An 18,933-nucleotide genomic window follows, 5' to 3' on the forward strand; every position below is an offset into this window, starting at 1 on the left:
TTTAGATTTTTTTCCATCTTCTCCTCATCCCAGAAAATTGGATCACACTCTGATCAGAGTGTGATTAGCATAATCGTCCCAATTCTCTCGGGTGAGAAAATATGGTATTCTGATCCTAGCCTAAGTGTGGAAAATTCATTTATTGCATAAAAATGTTGGCATAGTTGTTGTATTTGGAAATTAGTATAATAATATATTTACAAATAATCATGTTTCTGATTAAGGAACCCAAGAAACTTCTAACTTTAAGCAATCAATGTCAACCGAAGTGCGTCTTCTACACTCCCTCATGAATGGGTATGAAGCCAAAGTGAGGCCGGTCCAGGACTGGAAAAAGGTCACCAATGTCCACATAGACATAACCATTTACTCTATTCTCTCTGTGGTGAGTATATATATATTTTGAGCATCTATATAAAATGGGCTTTTATGTGCATCATCCCTAAGTGCAACTTCATAAGTGTGCAGGTGAGAATTAAACCAGAATTTAATCCACTTACATTATATTGTGCAAAATCTGGAAAGTTCTGCTGCACTGGGAGTTTGCAGGGTTTATCTAAACTCCAGCCCACTACACTCCTGCTCTCAGCAAAATCGGGACTGCAGTATATAAATCAGAAAGGAACTAAGGATAACTGCTATAACAACTTTTTTCTTTGCTCAATTTGCTTTCTAGATGAGTCTACCTAAAGAATAGGTGATGATAACTTATTGATCGATTGGTGGCGGTCTGACCACTCAGCCCAATCCAATCCACAGAATGAGGAACTTTTCTCCACATTAAAATGAAGGGACAGGGCACATGCTTGACCGCTGGTTCTATTCATTCCCTATGGGTCTGCTGAACTCAGTTTTTCTGGCATCCCCATAGAGAAGAAATGAAACAGCTGTGGAGTATGCAACCTGATGCTCCATTTTATAATGGGGATAAAAATTTCCCAATCTGAAGATTGGTGTGCTTCCAAACAGTTGGACACTCACCAATCAGCAAGCTATCACCTATCCGCACAATAACTTGCTTTCGCTGTAGAGCCCCTTTATCTTAACCAAACAGAATTGTTCATCTTCATCATCCCAATTTTTGTCTCCCTAGTCTTGAAGCTGTTTGATTTTCTCCAACATCCTACACAGAGAAAATAATTATTCCTTTCTACTATCCTCCTTTTTACCTTTTAGAAAAATCTAGTTCCACGCACTACCAAGCACATAGGGAACTGCAATAAACAGCAAAGGACTGAGCAGGGAGCAGGATTATATAGAATTATATAGCCCGCCTAATGATCAGGCGTTGATTAGGACCCAGTTATCCCCAGACAGCCACTCCCTGCTAGCTTCAGCAGCCAACTGAACGTAATCCCACCACTGCTCAGTACCAGACACAACAGCATCCTGTGTTGCCTGGCAACTGCAGAAGACAGCGTCCCATCTTCCCCAGGCAGAGAAATTAGTGAGAGACACGGCGTACCGCGTCCTCACACATCCCACAACACCAGAATGCGACTCTCAACAAGATTGGGACTGTTTCCCTTCACGTGTAGTAGCTCCTCCTCCAGGGTCAGGACAATGGCAACACTTGCGACCGGAGTAGCGTAGTACCGGATCTGCTCCATTCCCAGGTGGGAGCACAGAACCGCGATTCGTAGCATATATTTTACGTTTGCTTCTTTTAACATTGTCAATGTCCTCATGTGCTCTCCCTCCAACATCCAGGTTGCTATCATCTACTGAACACTAGGTCCTGTACTATTGACCACTTTATCACCCTGCTCCTAGTCTTCCATTCAAGTGACAGTGCACCATTATTATGGGTGACTTCAATATTCCCATTGACATATGCCATTCAGCTAACTCAAATTGATAGTATTTTTCTCTCCTTTGACCTCTCACACTGGTCCCTTACATCAATTCACAAGGTGGACCACAGTCTAAACCTTATTCTCAACTTGTTGATTTCCAAATTTAACCTCTTAAACTTTGCTCTCCTTCTTTCCAACAACAGTTTTCTTATATTGTCTTCCCTTTGTTTCTTCAACTGGCTAACAAGTCCAGAAGCTGGTAAACCGTCTTTAAAAACTTAAATATCTAGATGTTCACATGGTCTCCGGGACATTATGAATAGGTGAAGCAAAACCATGGCAGACAGTAGCATATCTGAGACCTACAAAGGCATGGGAGGATGGGCTAAGAGATGTCAGTGGCTTTGAAACAAAATTTGACTTGGCGGGATCTTAGGCGTACCAAGAGACCCCCGACTCTAGATAAAGACTGTTCACCATAGTTATGCAAAAAAAGGTATCTGTCAATCAAGTTGCAAAACAGACTGATATCCAATTTCCAGATGTATGGAAAAAGTACTTGCAAACTGACTGAAGGCTTTGGCCATGCACCCAATGGATCTTACCAATCTTCCCAGTCATATCATGGTGCTCCTGTATTATGTGTACTGATTACAGTGGTTTTATATATTTTATCTTCAATTATTATTATTTATTTTTAGTGCACCATTGATTCCATGATGCTTTACATGAGAAGAGGTTACATAAAAAATGCAAATATAAATTACAATGGATAAACTATCAATGACTGACTTGTACAGAGGAGAGATGAGGACCCTGCCCTCGCAGGCTTACAGTCTATAGGGTAATGCGGAGGAGACAGTAGGCTGGGTGGTTGCAACAGCTCCGGTGGTGGTGAGATGGCAGCTCCGGTGGTGGTGAGGTGGCAGCTCCAGTGGTGGTGAGGTGGCATCGGGGTCATTGTAGGCTGTAAGCTTTCTGGAAGAAATAGGTTTTCAAGTTCCGTCTGAAAGTTCAGAGTGTGGTGGATAATCTGACATGTTGGGGTACATATTTCCAGAGGATGGGTGATACTTGGGAGAAGTCTTGGAGGCGACTGGGTCTGGAACGTACAAGTGTGGAGGAAAGAAGGAGGTCTTGGAAGGATTGGAGATTACATGTTGAAGACAATGAGAGCTTAGTTCGGATATATATGGAGGATACAGATTATGGGCGGCCTTATAAGTAATTTACGGTATACTCCAACAATTTTGCGCTGCTAAAAATACACAATGATTATTAAAATTTTCAAAACGTTTCAATTCACAGGATGAGAAAAATCAGCTGCTGACCACCTACTTCTTGTATAATAGGGTAAGAAAATGGATACAGATCTCTATCAACTTTTTCTAAATTAAAGTTTACTGAATGTTGGAATAGTTTAAAGTTTTTTTTCTTTAAAAAAATATTTTTTTTTAATGCCTATTCAGAGGATGTGCCATACATTTCTGACAAGTGGTGCCCCACCTCTAGGACTTGGGTGGTCTTGTAGGTTTTTTTTATAGTTATAGATGTCATTTCACCATCAGCAATGTAACTTTAATTTAGTGTTTAGGCTTAGTATCTTAACTTTCACAAAGGAGGAAACTAATGACTACGACTCTTCTTACACTTTATACATTGTTGCCTCACTTTAGTGGCAATTGTATAATCAGGTTCTCATTTATGTTGTTTTACAGAAAAAAAAAGTCACACATTTAGAAAAATGTTGCACAAAATGCGGAGGGATGAGGGAGAGGGAGAATTTTTGGTATTCATAAAATCACTCTAGGACCATTTGTACAAAAAATGTGCGACTTTTTGAAAAATCACAAATGATGAATCATGTGAACACATCTGAGAACCCCAAACCCTGTCCACAATGGCAAAGTAATTCAAACTAAAAAAAAAACCCAACACAGCAGACGAACCTATAAGCAAGTGACTTTAGAATTGATCACAAAAGAAACAGGTGTAAAGTACCAAAAAACTAGACAAAAAAAGTTCAAATGGAATAATGAATCGGCCCCTATGTGTACATATAGCATATATGGCAGGAGCGTTTCCAGCACTTATAGCAAACAGATTTCATTGTATTCAAACATGTATACAAAAGGTTTAAAGGGAATAATGGCTGGAATATAACATCACAACCTCACTGGTGGGTATTCAGCTATCAGAACTCCCACCAATATTCATGATGAAGAGTCCATGGCACTATGTTCTCTGCACAGTAGGTGACCGGAATTGCCCATGCAGAGAAGAAAAGCAGAAGGAACCTTGATATGTTACAGCCTTATAAAATAATAATACCTGTGATGTTAGTCACTTCTTATGGACAAGCCTTGAGGCTGGGTAGTCAAGAGGTCCGGGGTCAGATACCAAGAGGGTTCGTCATAAACAAAAAGGGGTAAGGCAAAGGCGTAGGCAGGTCTGTCTGAGGTCAGAATTTCAGGAAGGTAGCAGATCAAGACAAAGGGGCTAGGCAAACGGATAGTCAGAGGCAAGGTCCAGGGTCAGGCAGCAATAGATCAGAGACAGAAAACTGAAGAACAAGGCAAACATGCACCACTGAGGTAAGGCTACTACTGGCAGTAATGAGAGGCAGACAGACAGCTAACTAACCAGGGAATCACTGAAAACTGGGGACCCCTGTAGGAAGCTCAGCACGCCCCGGTCTTGATTGGAAACTGGACTGTCTATCACAATACTGAATGCTCAGCATGCTCCTGCCCCAGATTGGATGGCTGAACTGTCACTCACCACACTGAGTGGAGGAATTGTGACAATACCCCTTTAAAGGGAATGTGTCTGCAGGATTTCACACCCTAAACTATATATATGTGCATATACATCTTTCAAAGACAAGTCCAGCAATAGCTTTACATGACCAGTCTGTTCCTCCCTCACTGAGAAATCAGTGTTTGAATTGATATACAAATGAAGCTAAAGGGCTATGGTAGATCTGAAGCCTCTGTCACTCCAGCCCAGCGTCGCCTCCTGCTTGACGGCTCCTTTGCTTTTAGTCACACAGCATAGAAGCTGTCAGTCAAGCAGGAGGAGGTGATTTTGGGCGGGGAATAGAGCTGGAGTGACAAAGGCTTCAGATCTACCATAGCCCTTCAGCCTCATTTGCATATCAATTCAAATGCTGATTTCTCAGTAAAGGAGGAGCGGACTGACCATGTAAAAGTATTACTTGACTTGTCTTTGAAAGAACGACATGCACATATAAATAGTTGGGGAGGTAAAATCCTGCTGACAGATTCCCTAACCGTCCTTGTAAAATTAATGATGACTTTAAATTGTTACTGATTGAAACAGTTCTTTATAATCAGAGCACAAACTGTTACACATTGTATTACTTTCTTTGTATACACGTTTATTTTGTTTTCTTTTTTCAGTATTGGAAAGATGAATTTCTCCAGTGGAATCCAAGGGACTTTGACAATATGACTATTATTTCCATTCCTAGTGAGAACATTTGGGTCCCGGATATAATGATCAGTGAATTGTGAGTATCGTTCTGTCATTCTTTATACACAAAGAAACAGAAAAAAGAAATGTAGGGAAGGTATTCTTTAATGTAGGTCACATTTCAGCTCGATTTATCAAGGAAGATATTGAGATTGTTTAAATTACTAAAATAGAAATACTTCTATATTGTAAAAATATGCTTTATATGTAAGATTATCATATTCCAGAGGAGCAGAATAACATGTAATGGTCCTGTCAAGCTGATTCATAAAAGTCCAAAATGTACACTAACATGTAAATGTTAAGATTTTGTACACATTGAAACAGAAATTCTTAAGAAACGTCATTTTTGCTGCATTTTCTTTTTCTTCTGCAGCCAAAATCTACCGTATTGGCAGTAAAAATGCTACTTTCAAAATGCACGTTTTGCATCATTTTTGAGTGCGGATTACATTTGTGCTTTATCTACAGTACATATTTAATAAAGATAGTTTTATTAACCAAAAACTCTGCAAAAACGTTTGTTGCATTTTTTTTTGCATCATTGTTTCATGTTCGCATTGCTTTCTATGGGTGATAAAACGCTGGCAAACCTCAGAAAGAATTGACTTGTTGCAGTTTTCAAAAATGCTGAAGTTCTCAAATTCAGTCTGGGAAAAAAGGGTGTAAAATGCAGCCTCTTATTTACATATTAAAAAAAATACGGAAAATGAACATAGCCTAACATACTCAATTGTGTCTTTATACACGACCTGTGAGTTGCCATAAATAGGATTTTTTTTTAACCTGGTGTAAATGCCGCTGTTCTCCTGAATCCGGCGCTGTTTTTCTTTTGTCTCTGCTCCTCTCCATTCCTGAGATATGGCCTCCTCTTCCCTTTATGAAAATCTAGTTTTTTAAGCCAAGGGGGCGTGATCATTTACTTTTCTTTGTGGGTATCTTCATTAGGATCATGCCCAGTTGACTAAACATATTAGGATTATATACAGGGAAGAGGAGGTCATATCTCAGGAAGTGAGAGGAGCAAGAACACAAGAAAAACAACGCCGGATTCAGGAGAACAGCGCCGGATTCAGGAGAACAGCGGCATTTACACCAGGTAACAAAAACACATATTTATGGTAAGTAACATACCACAGATGCATAAGATGAATAGAGCAAAGTGATGTAATGTTTCTGCCAAAGTGTGTGTCAAAATGCTAACATTTGTGATGTTCTGGGTCGTACACCTGTGGAACTTATTAACAGTTCATCGTTGGGACTCACACTTGTCTGACCTCCAGTGATTTGATTGATGACCTTGCCTACGGGCAGATGAACTAGGTCCTGGTTGCTCAACCCTTAGTTGGTGCAAAGAAAGAGTTGAGTGTTTGTTCCAAAAGAGTAGACCACTTTGCTCTTGAATTCTTCAATATTAATCATACACTTTTAGGAACTGCACCTCAGAAAGCAAAGAAAATGCTTGGTGATGAACCCTTCGTCAGGCATAGGACTGTAGTCCAGGGGGACAGAATCATTTTTATGGAGAAGTCAGGGAAGGTCTTCTCCAAAAGTAGACCGAGTAGTAAACAGACTCATGTATAGGAAACATGGTGCGATAGAAGAGTCTTCTTTTGTTGAAGACCACTCCTGACTAGTGTTGAGCGATACCTTCCGATATCGGGAAATATCGGATCGGATTGGATCGGACCGATACCGAAAAAGTATCGGATATCGCCGATTCCGATACCGGAAACCAATGCAAGTCAATGGGACATAAATATCGGAATTAAAATAAACCCTTTCTTTCCTTGTAGGTTATTTCTACATGAAGGAAAACAACTAAGAATAATGTAGAATGTATTGGGGGAGGTGGGGGAGACAATAAAGGCATAGAGGTTTAGCCCAGTCAAATGGAATAGCAGGAATTACTATTTTTTTATTATGCTCTGAGTTACGGAAATATTAACTATGTTAAGTATTTTTATATTTTGTCAGATATTTATGTTTCACTACTTCCATGCTCTTCACCTTCTTTTTTACTTCTCCCACACTTTCTCCTTCATCATCCTCAGCATCTTTTTCATCCACTTCTTCTTCACCTTCTTCTTCTTCACCTTCTTCGTATTATTCTTTTTTTTACATTCTTCATATTCTACTTCTTCATCTTCTTCATATTCTTCTTCTTCATCATATTCTTATTTGTGACAGGCATTCCTGTAGTTGTTATCTATAAAAGGTTGGACATTACACCTTTCGTTCTGCCCGTCACAAAAGATTTACAACAGGATTTGTCCGCGTTCAGTTTGGCCTGCAGCACCAGGTCTTTTCCAGGGGCACCACGAGGAGGAACGGACTCACCCCCATACACTGCTTAGTCATCTTCTGCATATAATTTAGATATTATCTTTTGCTCTGATTTTTAGTCTTATGCTTAATGTTCTTCCGCTTTTTGTTCTGCAGCTTCTTGTATTTCTGCTTCTTGGTTTTCTGTCTCTTGTTCTTCTGTATCTTGGTGCTTGTCTTCTCTTCTTTGTCTTCTTGGTCAACTTCTTCAGGGTCATCTTCTTGGTCTTCTTCGGGGTGGTCTTCAGGGTCGTCGTCTTCGGGGGTCCTCGTCTTCGGGGTCCTCGTCTTCTTCGGGTTGGTCTTCTGGGTCCTCGTCTTTGGGGTCCTCGTCTTCTTCGGGGTGGTCTTCAGGGTCCTCGTCTTCTTCGGGGTGGTCTTCAGGGTCCTCGTCTTCTTCGGGGTGGTCTTCAGGGTCCTCGTCTTCTGGGTCATTGTCTTCGGGGTCCTCGTCTTCAGGGTCCTCGTCAGGGAGATCCAGAGTGATTACCAAGAACCATTTCAAAAAGCTTGAACTTGGAAATGTAGCAGAAGGTACAAGAAAGCTGAGGAACTAACGAGGACCAGCTGACGGTACTGGAACCCGGATGGGTAGCAGAAGGTACAAGAGCCAATGGAACTACCGAGGACCAGCTGATGTTACTGGAACTCGGTTACTAAGCAGGAGGTACCTGTGCCAGAAAGCACTACCAAGGACCAGCAGACGTTGGTGGAACTTGGATACCGAGAAGGAGGCACCTAATCCAAAGGCACTGCCGAGAACCAGCTGACGGTACTGGAACCCGGATGGGTAGCAGAAGGTACCCATGTAAAAAAAAGTTCAAGGCCGCGAGCCAGCCGCAGTTACCAAAACCCACAGTCCTACAGGGGGTGCTTGTCCTATTGGCACTATGGAACCAGCCTTCATTGCCAGATCCCGCAGCCCACATAGGAGTCACCTAAACTGCAGGCACCATAGAGTCGGCTAACCCGACCGCAACACGACAGGACAACGCATTGGAGGCAAAGTGACGTTGACACTACCCGGAAACAGCTGGCGTGCTGGAACCAGGCTGGGCAGGAGGGAGTACCCGTGCCAAAGACACTGCCGAGAACCAGCTGACGGTACTGGAACCCGGATGGGTAGCAGAAGATACAAGAGCAAATGGAACTACCGAGGACCGGCTGACGGTACTGGAACCCGGATGGGTAGCAGAAGGTACAAGAGCCAATGGAACTACCGAGGACCAGCTGATGTTACTGGAACTCGGTTACTAAGCAGGAGGTACCTGTGCCAGAAAGCACTACCAAGGACCAGCAGACGTTGGTGGAACTTGGATACCGAGAAGGAGGCACCTAATCCAAAGGCACTGCCGAGAACCAGCTGACGGTACTGGATCCCGGATGGGTAGCAGAAGGTACCCATGTAAAAAAAAGTTCAAGGCCGCGAGCCGGCCGCAGTTACCAAAACCCACAGTCCTACAGGGGGTGCTTGTCCTATTGGCACTATGGAACCAGCCTTCATTGCCAGATCCCGCAGCCCACATAGGAGTCACCTAAACTGCAGGCACCATAGAGTCGGCTAACCCGACCGCAACACGACAGGACAACGCATTGGAGGCAAAGTGACGTTGACACTACCCGGAAACAGCTGGCGTGCTGGAACCAGGCTGGGCAGGAGGGAGTACCCGTGCCAAAGACACTGCCGAGAACCAGCTGACGGTACTGGAACCCGGATGGGTAGCAGAAGATACAAGAGCAAATGGAACTACCGAGGACCAGCTGACGGTACTGGAACCCGGATGGGTAGCAGAAGGTACAAGAGCCACTGGAACTACCGAGGACCAGCTGATGTTACTGGAACTCGGTTACTAAGCAGGAGGTACCTGTGCCAGAAAGCACTACCAAGGACCAGCAGACGTTGGTGGAACTTGGATACCGAGAAGGAGGCACCTAATCCAAAGGCACTGCCGAGAACCAGCTGACGGTACTGGAACCCGGATGGGTAGCAGAAGGTACCCATGTAAAAAAAAGTTCAAGGCCGCGAGCCGGCCGCAGTTACCAAAACCCACAGTCCTACAGTGGGTGCTTGTCCTATTGGCACTATGGAACCAGCCTTCATTGCCAGATCCCGCAGCCCACATAGGAGTCACCTAAACTGCAGGCACCATAGAGTCGGCTAACCCGACCGCAACACGACAGGACAACGCATTGGAGGCAAAGTGACGTTGACACTACCCGGAAACAGCTGGCGTGCTGGAACCAGGCTGGGCAGGAGGGAGTACCCGTGCCAAAGACACTGCTGAGAACCAGCTGACGGTACTGGAACCCGGATAGGTAGCAGAAGATACAAGAGCAAATGGAACTACCGAGGACCAGCTGACGGTACTGGAACCCGGATGGGTAGCAGAAGGTACAAGAGCCAATGGAACTACCGAGGACCAGCTGATGTTACTGGAACTCGGTTACTAAGCAGGAGGTACCTGTGCCAGAAAGCACTACCAAGGACCAGCAGACGTTGGTGGAACTTGGATACCGAGAAGGAGGCACCTAATCCAAAGGCACTGCCGAGAACCAGCTGACGGTACTGGAACCCGGATGGGTAGAAGAAGGTACCCATGTAAAAAAAAGTTCAAGGCCGCGAGCCGGCCGCAGTTACCAAAACCCACAGTCCTACAGGGGGTGCTTGTCCTATTGGCACTATGGAACCAGCCTTCATTGCCAGATCCCGCAGCCCACATAGGAGTCACCTAAACTGCAGGCACCATAGAGTCGGCTAACCCGACCGCAACACGACAGGACAACGCATTGGAGGCAAAGTGACGTTGACACTACCCGGAAACAGCTGGCGTGCTGGAACCAGGCTGGGCAGGAGGGAGTACCCGTGCCTAAGACACTGCCGAGAACCAGCTGACGGTACTGGAACCCGGATGGGTAGCAGAAGATACAAGAGCAAATGGAACTACCGAGGACCAGCTGACGGTACTGGAACCCGGATGGGTAGCAGAAGGTACAAGAGCCAATGGAACTACCGAGGACCAGCTGATGTTACTGGAACTCGGTTACTAAGCAGGAGGTACCTGTGCCAGAAAGCACTACCAAAGACCAGCAGACGTTGGAGGAACTTGGATACCGAGAAGGAGGCACCTAATCCAAAGGCACTGCCGAGAACCAGCTGACGGTACTGGAACCCGGATGGGTAGCAGAAGGTACCCATGTAAAAAAAAGTTCAAGGCCGCGAGCCGGCCGCAGTTACCAAAACCCACAGTCCTACAGGGGGTGCTTGTCCTATTGGCACTATGGAACCAGCCTTCATTGCCAGATCCCGCAGCCCACATAGGAGTCACCTAAACTGCAGGCACCATAGAGTCGGCTAACCCGACCGCAACACGACAGGACAACGCATTGGAGGCAAAGTGACGTTGACACTACCCGGAAACAGCTGGCGTGCTGGAACCAGGCTGGGCAGGAGGGAGTACCCGTGCCAAAGACACTGCCGAGAACCAGCTGACGGTACTGGAACCCGGATGGGTAGCAGAAGATACAAGAGCAAATGGAACTACCGAGGACCAGCTGACGGTACTGGAACCCGGATGGGTAGCAGAAGGTACAAGAGCCAATGGAACTACCGAGGACCAGCTGATGTTACTGGAACTCGGTTACTAAGCAGGAGGTACCTGTGCCAGAAAGCACTACCAAGGACCAGCAGACATTGGTGGAACTTGGATACCGAGAAGGAGGCACCTAATCCAAAGGTACTGCCGAGAACCAGCTGACGGTACTGGAACCCGGATGGGTAGCAGAAGTTACCCATGTAAAAAAAAGTTCAAGGCCGCGAGCCGTCCGCAGTTACCAAAACCCACAGTCCTACAGGGGGTGCTTGTCCTATTGGCACTATGGAACCAGCCTTCATTGCCAGATCCCGCAGCCCACATAGGAGTCACCTAAACTGCAGGCACCATAGAGTCGGCTAACCCGACCGCAACACAACAGGACAACGCATTGGAGGCAAAGTGACGTTGACACTACCCGGAAACAGCTGGCGTGCTGGAACCAGGCTGGGCAGGAGGGAGTACCCGTGCCAAAGACACTGCCGAGAACCAGCTGACGGTACTGGAACCCGGATGGGTAGCAGAAGATACAAGAGCAAATGGAACTACCGAGGACCAGCTGACGGTACTGGAACCCGGATGGGTAGCAGAAGGTACAAGAGCCAATGGAACTACCGAGGACCAGCTGATGTTACTGGAACTCGGTTACTAAGCAGGAGGTACCTGTGCCAGAAAGCACTACCAAGGACCAGCAGACGTTGGTGGAACTTGGATACCGAGAAGGAGGCACCTAATCCAAAGGCACTGCCGAGAACCAGCTGACGGTACTGGAACCCGGATGGGTAGCAGAAGGTACCCATGTAAAAAAAAGTTCAAGGCCGCGAGCCGGCCGCAGTTACCAAAACCCACAGTCCTACAGGGGGTGCTTGTCCTATTGGCACTATGGAACCAGCCTTCATTGCCAGATCCCGCAGCCCACATAGGAGTCACCTAAACTGCAGGCACCATAGAGTCGGCTAACCCGACCGCAACACGACAGGACAACGCATTGGAGGCAAAGTGACGTTGACACTACCCGGAAACAGCTGGCGTGCTGGAACCAGGCTGGGCAGGATGGAGTACCCGTGCCAAAGACACTGCCGAGAACCAGCTGACGGTACTGGAACCCGGATGGGTAGCAGAAGATACAAGAGCAAATGGAACTACCGAGGACCAGCTGACGGTACTGGAACCCGGATGGGTAGCAGAAGGTACAAGAGCCAATGGAACTGCCGAGAACCAGCTGGCGGTGCTGGAGCCCAGGGTAAATACTAAAAACAGAGGAGCCAGAGGTGTATTTGGAGGAGGTTTTAAATCCGTAGTACAGTGGATGTGGACAAAGCATGAGAATTTGCCGGACACACAGCTGGGGATCAGCTGACGTTGCTGAACCCCAATAACACTGGAGCAAGCGTTGACTGTGCAGACGGCACTTCTGAGCAGCAACTAGCGGTATTGGAGCCCAGGGTAAATACTAAAAACGGAGGAGCCAGAGGTGTAATTGGAGCAAGTTTTAAATAAGTAGCACAGTGAATATGGACAGAGCAGGAGAATTTGCCGTGAACACAGCAGGGGAACAGCTGACGTTACCGAACCCCAATAACACCGCAGCAAGTGTTGACTGTGCAGACGGCACTTCCGAGCGCCAACTGGCGGTGCTGGAGCCCAGGGATAAGAATGAAAACAGAGGAGCCAGATGTGTAATTGGAGCAATTTTAAAATGTGTAGTACAGTGGATGTGGACAAAGCAGGAGAAATTGCCGTCCGTACAGCAGGGAAACAGCTGACGTTACCGAACCCCAATAACACGGCAGCAAGTGTTGACTGTGCAGACAGCACTTCCGAGCGCCAACTGGCGGTGCTGGAGCCCAGGGATAAGAATAAAAATAGAGAGGAGCCAGAGGTGTAATTGGAGCAAGTTTTAAATAAGTAGCACAGTGAATATGGACAGAGCAGGAGAAATTGCCGTGAACACAGCAGGGGAACAGCTGACATTACCGAACCCCAATAACACCGCAGCAAGTGTTGACTGTGCAGACGGCACTTCCGAGCGCCAACTGGCGGTGTTGGAGCCCAGGGATAAGAATGAAAACAGAGGAGCCAGAGGTGTAATTGGAGCAACTTTAAAATGTGTAGTACAGTGGATGTGGACAAAGCAGGAGAAATTGCCGTCCGCACAGCAGGGGAACAGCTGACGTTACTGAACCCCAATAACACGGCAGCAAGTGTTGACTGTGCAGATGGCACTTCCGAGCGCCAACTGGCGGTGTTGGAGCTCAGGGATAATACTGAAAACAGAGGAGCCAGAGGTGTAATAGGAGCAACTTTAAAATCTGTAGTAGTGAGAATGTGGACAGAGCAGGAGAAATTGCCGTCCACACAGCAGGGGAACAGCTGACGTTACTGAACCCCAATAACATGGTAGCAAGTGTTGACTGTGCAGACGGCACTTCCGAGCGCCAACTGGCGGTGTTGGAGCTCAGGGATAATACTGAAAACAGAGGAGCCAGAGGTGTATTTGGAGGAGGTTTTAAATCAGTAGTACAGTGGATGTGGACAGAGCAGGAGAAATTGCCGTCCGCACAGCAGGGGAACAGCTGACGTTACTGAACCCCAATAACACGGCAGCAAGTGTTGACTGTGCAGACGGCACTTCCGAGCGCCAACTGGCGGTGTTGGAGCTCAGGGATAATACTGAAAACAGAGGAGCCAGAGGTGTAATTGGAGCAACTTTAAAATCTGTAGTAGTGAGAATGTGGACAGAGCAGGAGAAATTGCCATCCGCACAGCAGGGGAACAGCTGACGTAACTGAACCCCAATAACATGGTAGCAAGTGTTGACTGTGCAGACGGCACTTCCGAGCGCCAACTGGCGGTGTTGGAGCTCAGTGATTACAGTTCAGGTGGTAGAAACATGAACAGAACAGGAGACCTGGATACTGTTGCCAACCAATTATTTATTCTGGAAGAGGACTGGCAAATTCATGAGAGATCCAGGCCTTGTTCATTTTGAGAAAAGTAAGCCGGTCATCGTTATCGGAGGATAGTCGCATGCGACGGTCTGTTAGTACACCACCTGCAGCACTAAAGACGCGTTCCGATAATACACTAGCAGCAGGGCAAGCTGGCACCTACAGTGCATACTGACTAAGCTCTGGCCATGTATCCAGCTTACAGACCCAAAACTTGAAGGGAGAAGAGCCGTCTGGGAGTACACTAAGAGGGCAAGACATGTAGTCTGTCACCATCTGACGGAAACGTTGCCTCCTGCTGACTGGAGCCGTCTGTGATGGTGTAGACATTTGTGGCGGCGGGGACACAAAACTTTGCCACATTTCGGCCATACTGGTCTTGCCTTGTGCTGAGGCGCTGCTTCTGCTCCCTCTTTGTGCAGAGCTTCCTCCACTGCCTCGACGCACTGAGCTGCTTTGTAAAGCACTAGCAGCACTGCTCTCGGTTGGAATGGAGAACATGATGGAATGCACCAGTGCGTCTTGGTACTCCCGCATTTTACGCTCCCGGTTCAGCGGTGTTATGAGGCTTTGTAAGTTGTCCCGGTAGCGAGGATCTAGGAGGGTGGACACCCAATAATCAGCCGTGTTGAGAATGTGGGCGATGCGGCGGTCGTTTCTCAGGCACTGCAGCATGAAATCAACCATGTGCTGCAGACTGCCAACTGGCCAAGAAACGCTGTCCCCTGCTTGAGGCGTGATCTCTGCCTGCTCTGCATCACCCCACCCTCGCTCTAGATACTGACTACTAGAGCATTGTGTACCTCCCTCCTCTGGACAGATGTCTTCCTCATCCATTGACTCCTCCTCATCCTCCTCACAAAGTGTCCCCTGCCTAGGCCTTTGTGAGGAACCACGTTGCGCAGACTGTAGAGAAGCAGATGGCATTTGTGACTCCTCATCCTCCACCTCTTCCAAAACCTCGTCCCTTAGTGCTTGCAGTGTTTTTTCAAGCAGGCAGATAAGGGGGATAGTCATGCTGACTAGTGCATCATCTGCACTCGCCATCCGCGTGGAATAATCGAAGGCACGCAAAACGTGGCAAATGTCCTTCATAGAGGCCCACTCAGTGGTGGTGAAGTGTGAACGGCGCGCACTGCGACTTGTTTGCGCCTGCTGCAGCTGGTACTCCATTACTGCTGCCTGCTGCTCACACAACCTCTCCAACATATGTAACGTTGAATTCCACCTGGTGGGTAGGTCACATATGATGCGATGTTCCGGAAGACATAATCGGCGCTGCAGAGCTGCAATGCGTGATCTTGCATTGCTGGAATGCCGCACGTGAGCGCACTCTATGCGGACCTTGTGAAGCAGTGCATCAAGATCCGGATAGTCCCTCAAAAAACTCTGCACGACCAAGTTGAGCACATGTGCCAGACATGGGATGTGAGTGAGGTTGCCTAGGCCCAGAGCTGCCACCAGATTTCGGCCATTGTCACACACTACCATGCCTGGCTGGAGATTCGCTGGCACAAACCACACGTCACTCTGCTGCTTGATGGCATTCCAGAGCTCCTGCGCTGTGTGGCTTCGATTCCCCAAAGAAATTAATTTTAATACGGCCTGTTGACATTTGGCCACGGCTGTGCTCATATCGGTCATCATAACAGGTAACCGTTCACGGGTCGATGTGGAGGTAGACCGTGACGGCTCCTGCAGCGCTGATTCAGAGGAACTGGAGTATGAGGAGGAGTCAATGTGTACAGACTGGATTCCTGCAATCCTTGGAGTTGGCAGGACACGTACAGCGCCACTCTCAAGATCTGTACCCGGCTCCACAACATTTACCCAATGGGCAGTGAGGGAAAGGTATCGTCCCTGTCCATGCTTACTGGTCCACGCATCAGTGGTCAGGTGGACCTTGCTACTGACGGCGTTTTGTAGCGCATGTTTAATTTTTCCCTCCACATGATGTTGCAGGGCAGGGACGGCTTGCCTGCTGAAATAAAAGCGGCTGGGCACGTTGTATTGTGGGACTGCCAATGCCATAAAGTTACGGAATGTGTCAGTCTCCACCAGCCTGAATGATAGCATTTCAAGGGCCAGTAGTTTAGCAATGCCAGCATTCAGAGCCTGTGCTCGGGGGTGGTTTGCCGAGTATGGGCGCCTTTTCTCCCATGCCTGTGCTAACGATGGCTGTAGACTGGCCTGGGAGTGTGAGGATGACTGGGAAAGTGGTGCTGTGGGTGGAATTACACTGTGTCTCTGTACAACAGTGCCAGAGATTCTTCCATGGCGATCCTGTGAGGAAGCCGAACCAGCTGTGTGTGAGCTGGAGGAAGAGGCTACAACACGAGCTGAAGAGGTGGTAGGTGGCGCTGTAGGTTGGCCTAGGTCTTCAGTGTGTTTGTGTAACTCCACCACGTGCTTGGTCCGCACATGTTTCCACATATTTGTGGTATTGAGGTTGCTGACACTTTTTCCTCTTTTCACCTTCTGATTACACAGCTTGCATTTGACAAAGCAAATGTCATCTGCAACTGTGTCAAAAAAGGACCAGGCACTGCAAGTCTTGGGAGCGCCCGCTTTGGATTTTGGAAGAGCCATGCTCCTAATGGGTGCCGAAGTGGAGGCTACAGGCAACCAAGTCTGCCCCCTCCCTCTCCCTCCTTTTTGGGCCGTTCGGGGAATCTCTTCCTCAGAGCTGCTCCCACCACCTTCCTGTCCCTCACGCCATGATGGGTCAAGGACCTCATCATCTACACCACCCTCTTCAAACAACTGCTTCTCCTGGGTAGTCTCGACAGCACAGTACGCACCAGAAAGTGACACCTGAGTCTCATCATCAGATGCGTACTGAGGTGTGCTGCTGACCATAGGCACTGGCCCACCCGCCTCTTCAGATTCAGAGAGACAAAACGGTTGCGCATCACTGCATACTACCTCTTCTTCAAATTCTCGAATTCTGCTTGGCTGGCCCCCTCTTTCCAAGCCAAGAGATTCAGAGAACAGAAGTAGAGATGGCTCCTGTCCAGGGCTCTCTGACTGCCTGGGCAATTTGGCAGGTGGTGAAGAGACAGATGGGTGCTCTTCAGTGCTCAGGACCTGAGAGGATCTGGAACTAATTGAAGTCGATGCGTTAGCTGCCATCCATCCGACAACGGCTTCAATTTGGTCCTCGCGCAGCAGTGGGGTACGGCTAGCTCCTACAAAGCTGCGCATAAAGGACTGTTCCCTGGTAAAACTGGGGGATGCTGAGTCACTGGTGCCCGCAGCAGGCACAGAATCCCCACGTCCTCTCCCTGCAGGCACAGAATCCTCACGTCCTCTCCCTGCAGAAACTCCACGCCCACGCCCACGCCCACGACCACATGCCTTACTCCCTGCCTTCTTCATCTTGGTAGACTGATAAAGATAGGCAGAAAAGTACTAAGGGCTTAGTGTGCTTATTCCTGAACAGCTGCTAACAGGTATAAGAAACACTAATTTTATAAAGTGTGGACTAGACTTTAATATGAGCTAATGTGGCCTACACAACTGTAAAGTGGAGTGTTTGGTGAACTTTATTTAGGTTTTTTTTTGTCACAAAAAGACACTGGATGTGCCTAAAGATGTAATAACGATAGTATCACAAACTTTTTGTAGCTATTACAATGTAGGAAGGTAACCTACAATGCAATAGATGAGGCTGCAAAAAATAGGCTAATACTAATCTGGCTGGGGCTGCAGGGCCCAAGGCTGCAGAAAGGCTCCTCTATCTACTCCTATATAGTGTGTTTGGAATCAATTTAGCTGAATACGGATGGAACCACCACACTAATAGGAGATATCAGGAAAAATTATGAATTGGCAAAAAAGGACAATGTATGAGGCAGTGACACACACTGAGTGCACTACAACCAGATGGGGTTGAAGCACACACTACAGGGTGAGCTGCACTCACACACCAGACCTTGCAGACAGCGGTGAACAGTACAGATGCAGAGCACTGTGCACTAGCGCTGCAAGACGGAAAAAAATGTCTCTATCTACTCCTATATAGTGTGTTTGGAACAAATTTAGCTGAATACGGATGGAACCACCACACTAATAGGAGATATCAGGAAAAATTATGAATTGGCAAAAAAGGACAATGTATGAGGCAGTGACACACACTGAGTGCACTACAACCAGACGGGGTTGAAGCACACACTACAGGGTGAGCTGCACTCACACACCAGACCTTGCAGACAGCGGTGAACAGTACAGATGCAGAGCACTGTGCACTAGTGCTGCAAGACGGAAAAAAATGTCTCTATCTACTCCTATATAGTGTGTTTGGAACCAATTTAGCTGAATACAGATGGAACCACCACACTAATAGGAGATATCAGGAAAAATTATGAATTGGCAAAAAAGGACAATGTATGAGGCAGTGACACACACTGAGTGCACTACAACCAGACTTGGCTGAAGCACACACTACAGCGTGAGCTGCACTCACACACACAGACCTTGCAGACAGCGGTGAACAGCACAGGGAACTGTGCACTAGCACTGCAAGGCACAGTGATTTAGAAAGTAGCTTGGGTAAAGCAGTATAGAGCAAATAGTTAGCTAAAACTGTCCCTCAGAACAACAGCGTCCTATCCCTAACTGAATTCACAGCAGAGTGAGCTCAAAATGGCGGCGGTGGCTTTTATAGTGCATCATGACATCATTTCAGCAGCCAATCACAGCCATGCCATTAGTTAAGATGCCTACATGCCTAACAGGATGTGCCCACACTTCTTAGGATCCTCATTGGCTGAATAA

The 18,933-nt window shown here is 47.1% G+C and overlaps 1 protein-coding gene across 1 annotated transcript in view; it reads left to right on the plus strand.

Moving 5' to 3' along the window:
* The first annotated feature begins 289 nt into the window (after window positions 1-289).
* Window positions 290-18,933, plus strand: part of LOC141171802 (5-hydroxytryptamine receptor 3A-like) — a 29,393-nt gene continuing 10,749 nt past the window's right edge. Inside the window, exons 1-3 of the mRNA XM_073655439.1 lie at window positions 290-385; window positions 3,105-3,149; window positions 5,219-5,328. Coding sequence (XP_073511540.1) covers window positions 290-385; window positions 3,105-3,149; window positions 5,219-5,328 — 251 coding nt within the window. The remainder of the gene's footprint in view (window positions 386-3,104; window positions 3,150-5,218; window positions 5,329-18,933) is intronic.

Source organism: Phyllobates terribilis, unplaced genomic scaffold, assembly GCF_046119375.1.
Source record: "Phyllobates terribilis strain yellow unplaced genomic scaffold, ASM4611937v1 Scaffold_12__6_contigs__length_324123572, whole genome shotgun sequence".
Lineage (NCBI taxonomy): Eukaryota > Metazoa > Chordata > Amphibia > Anura > Dendrobatidae > Phyllobates > Phyllobates terribilis.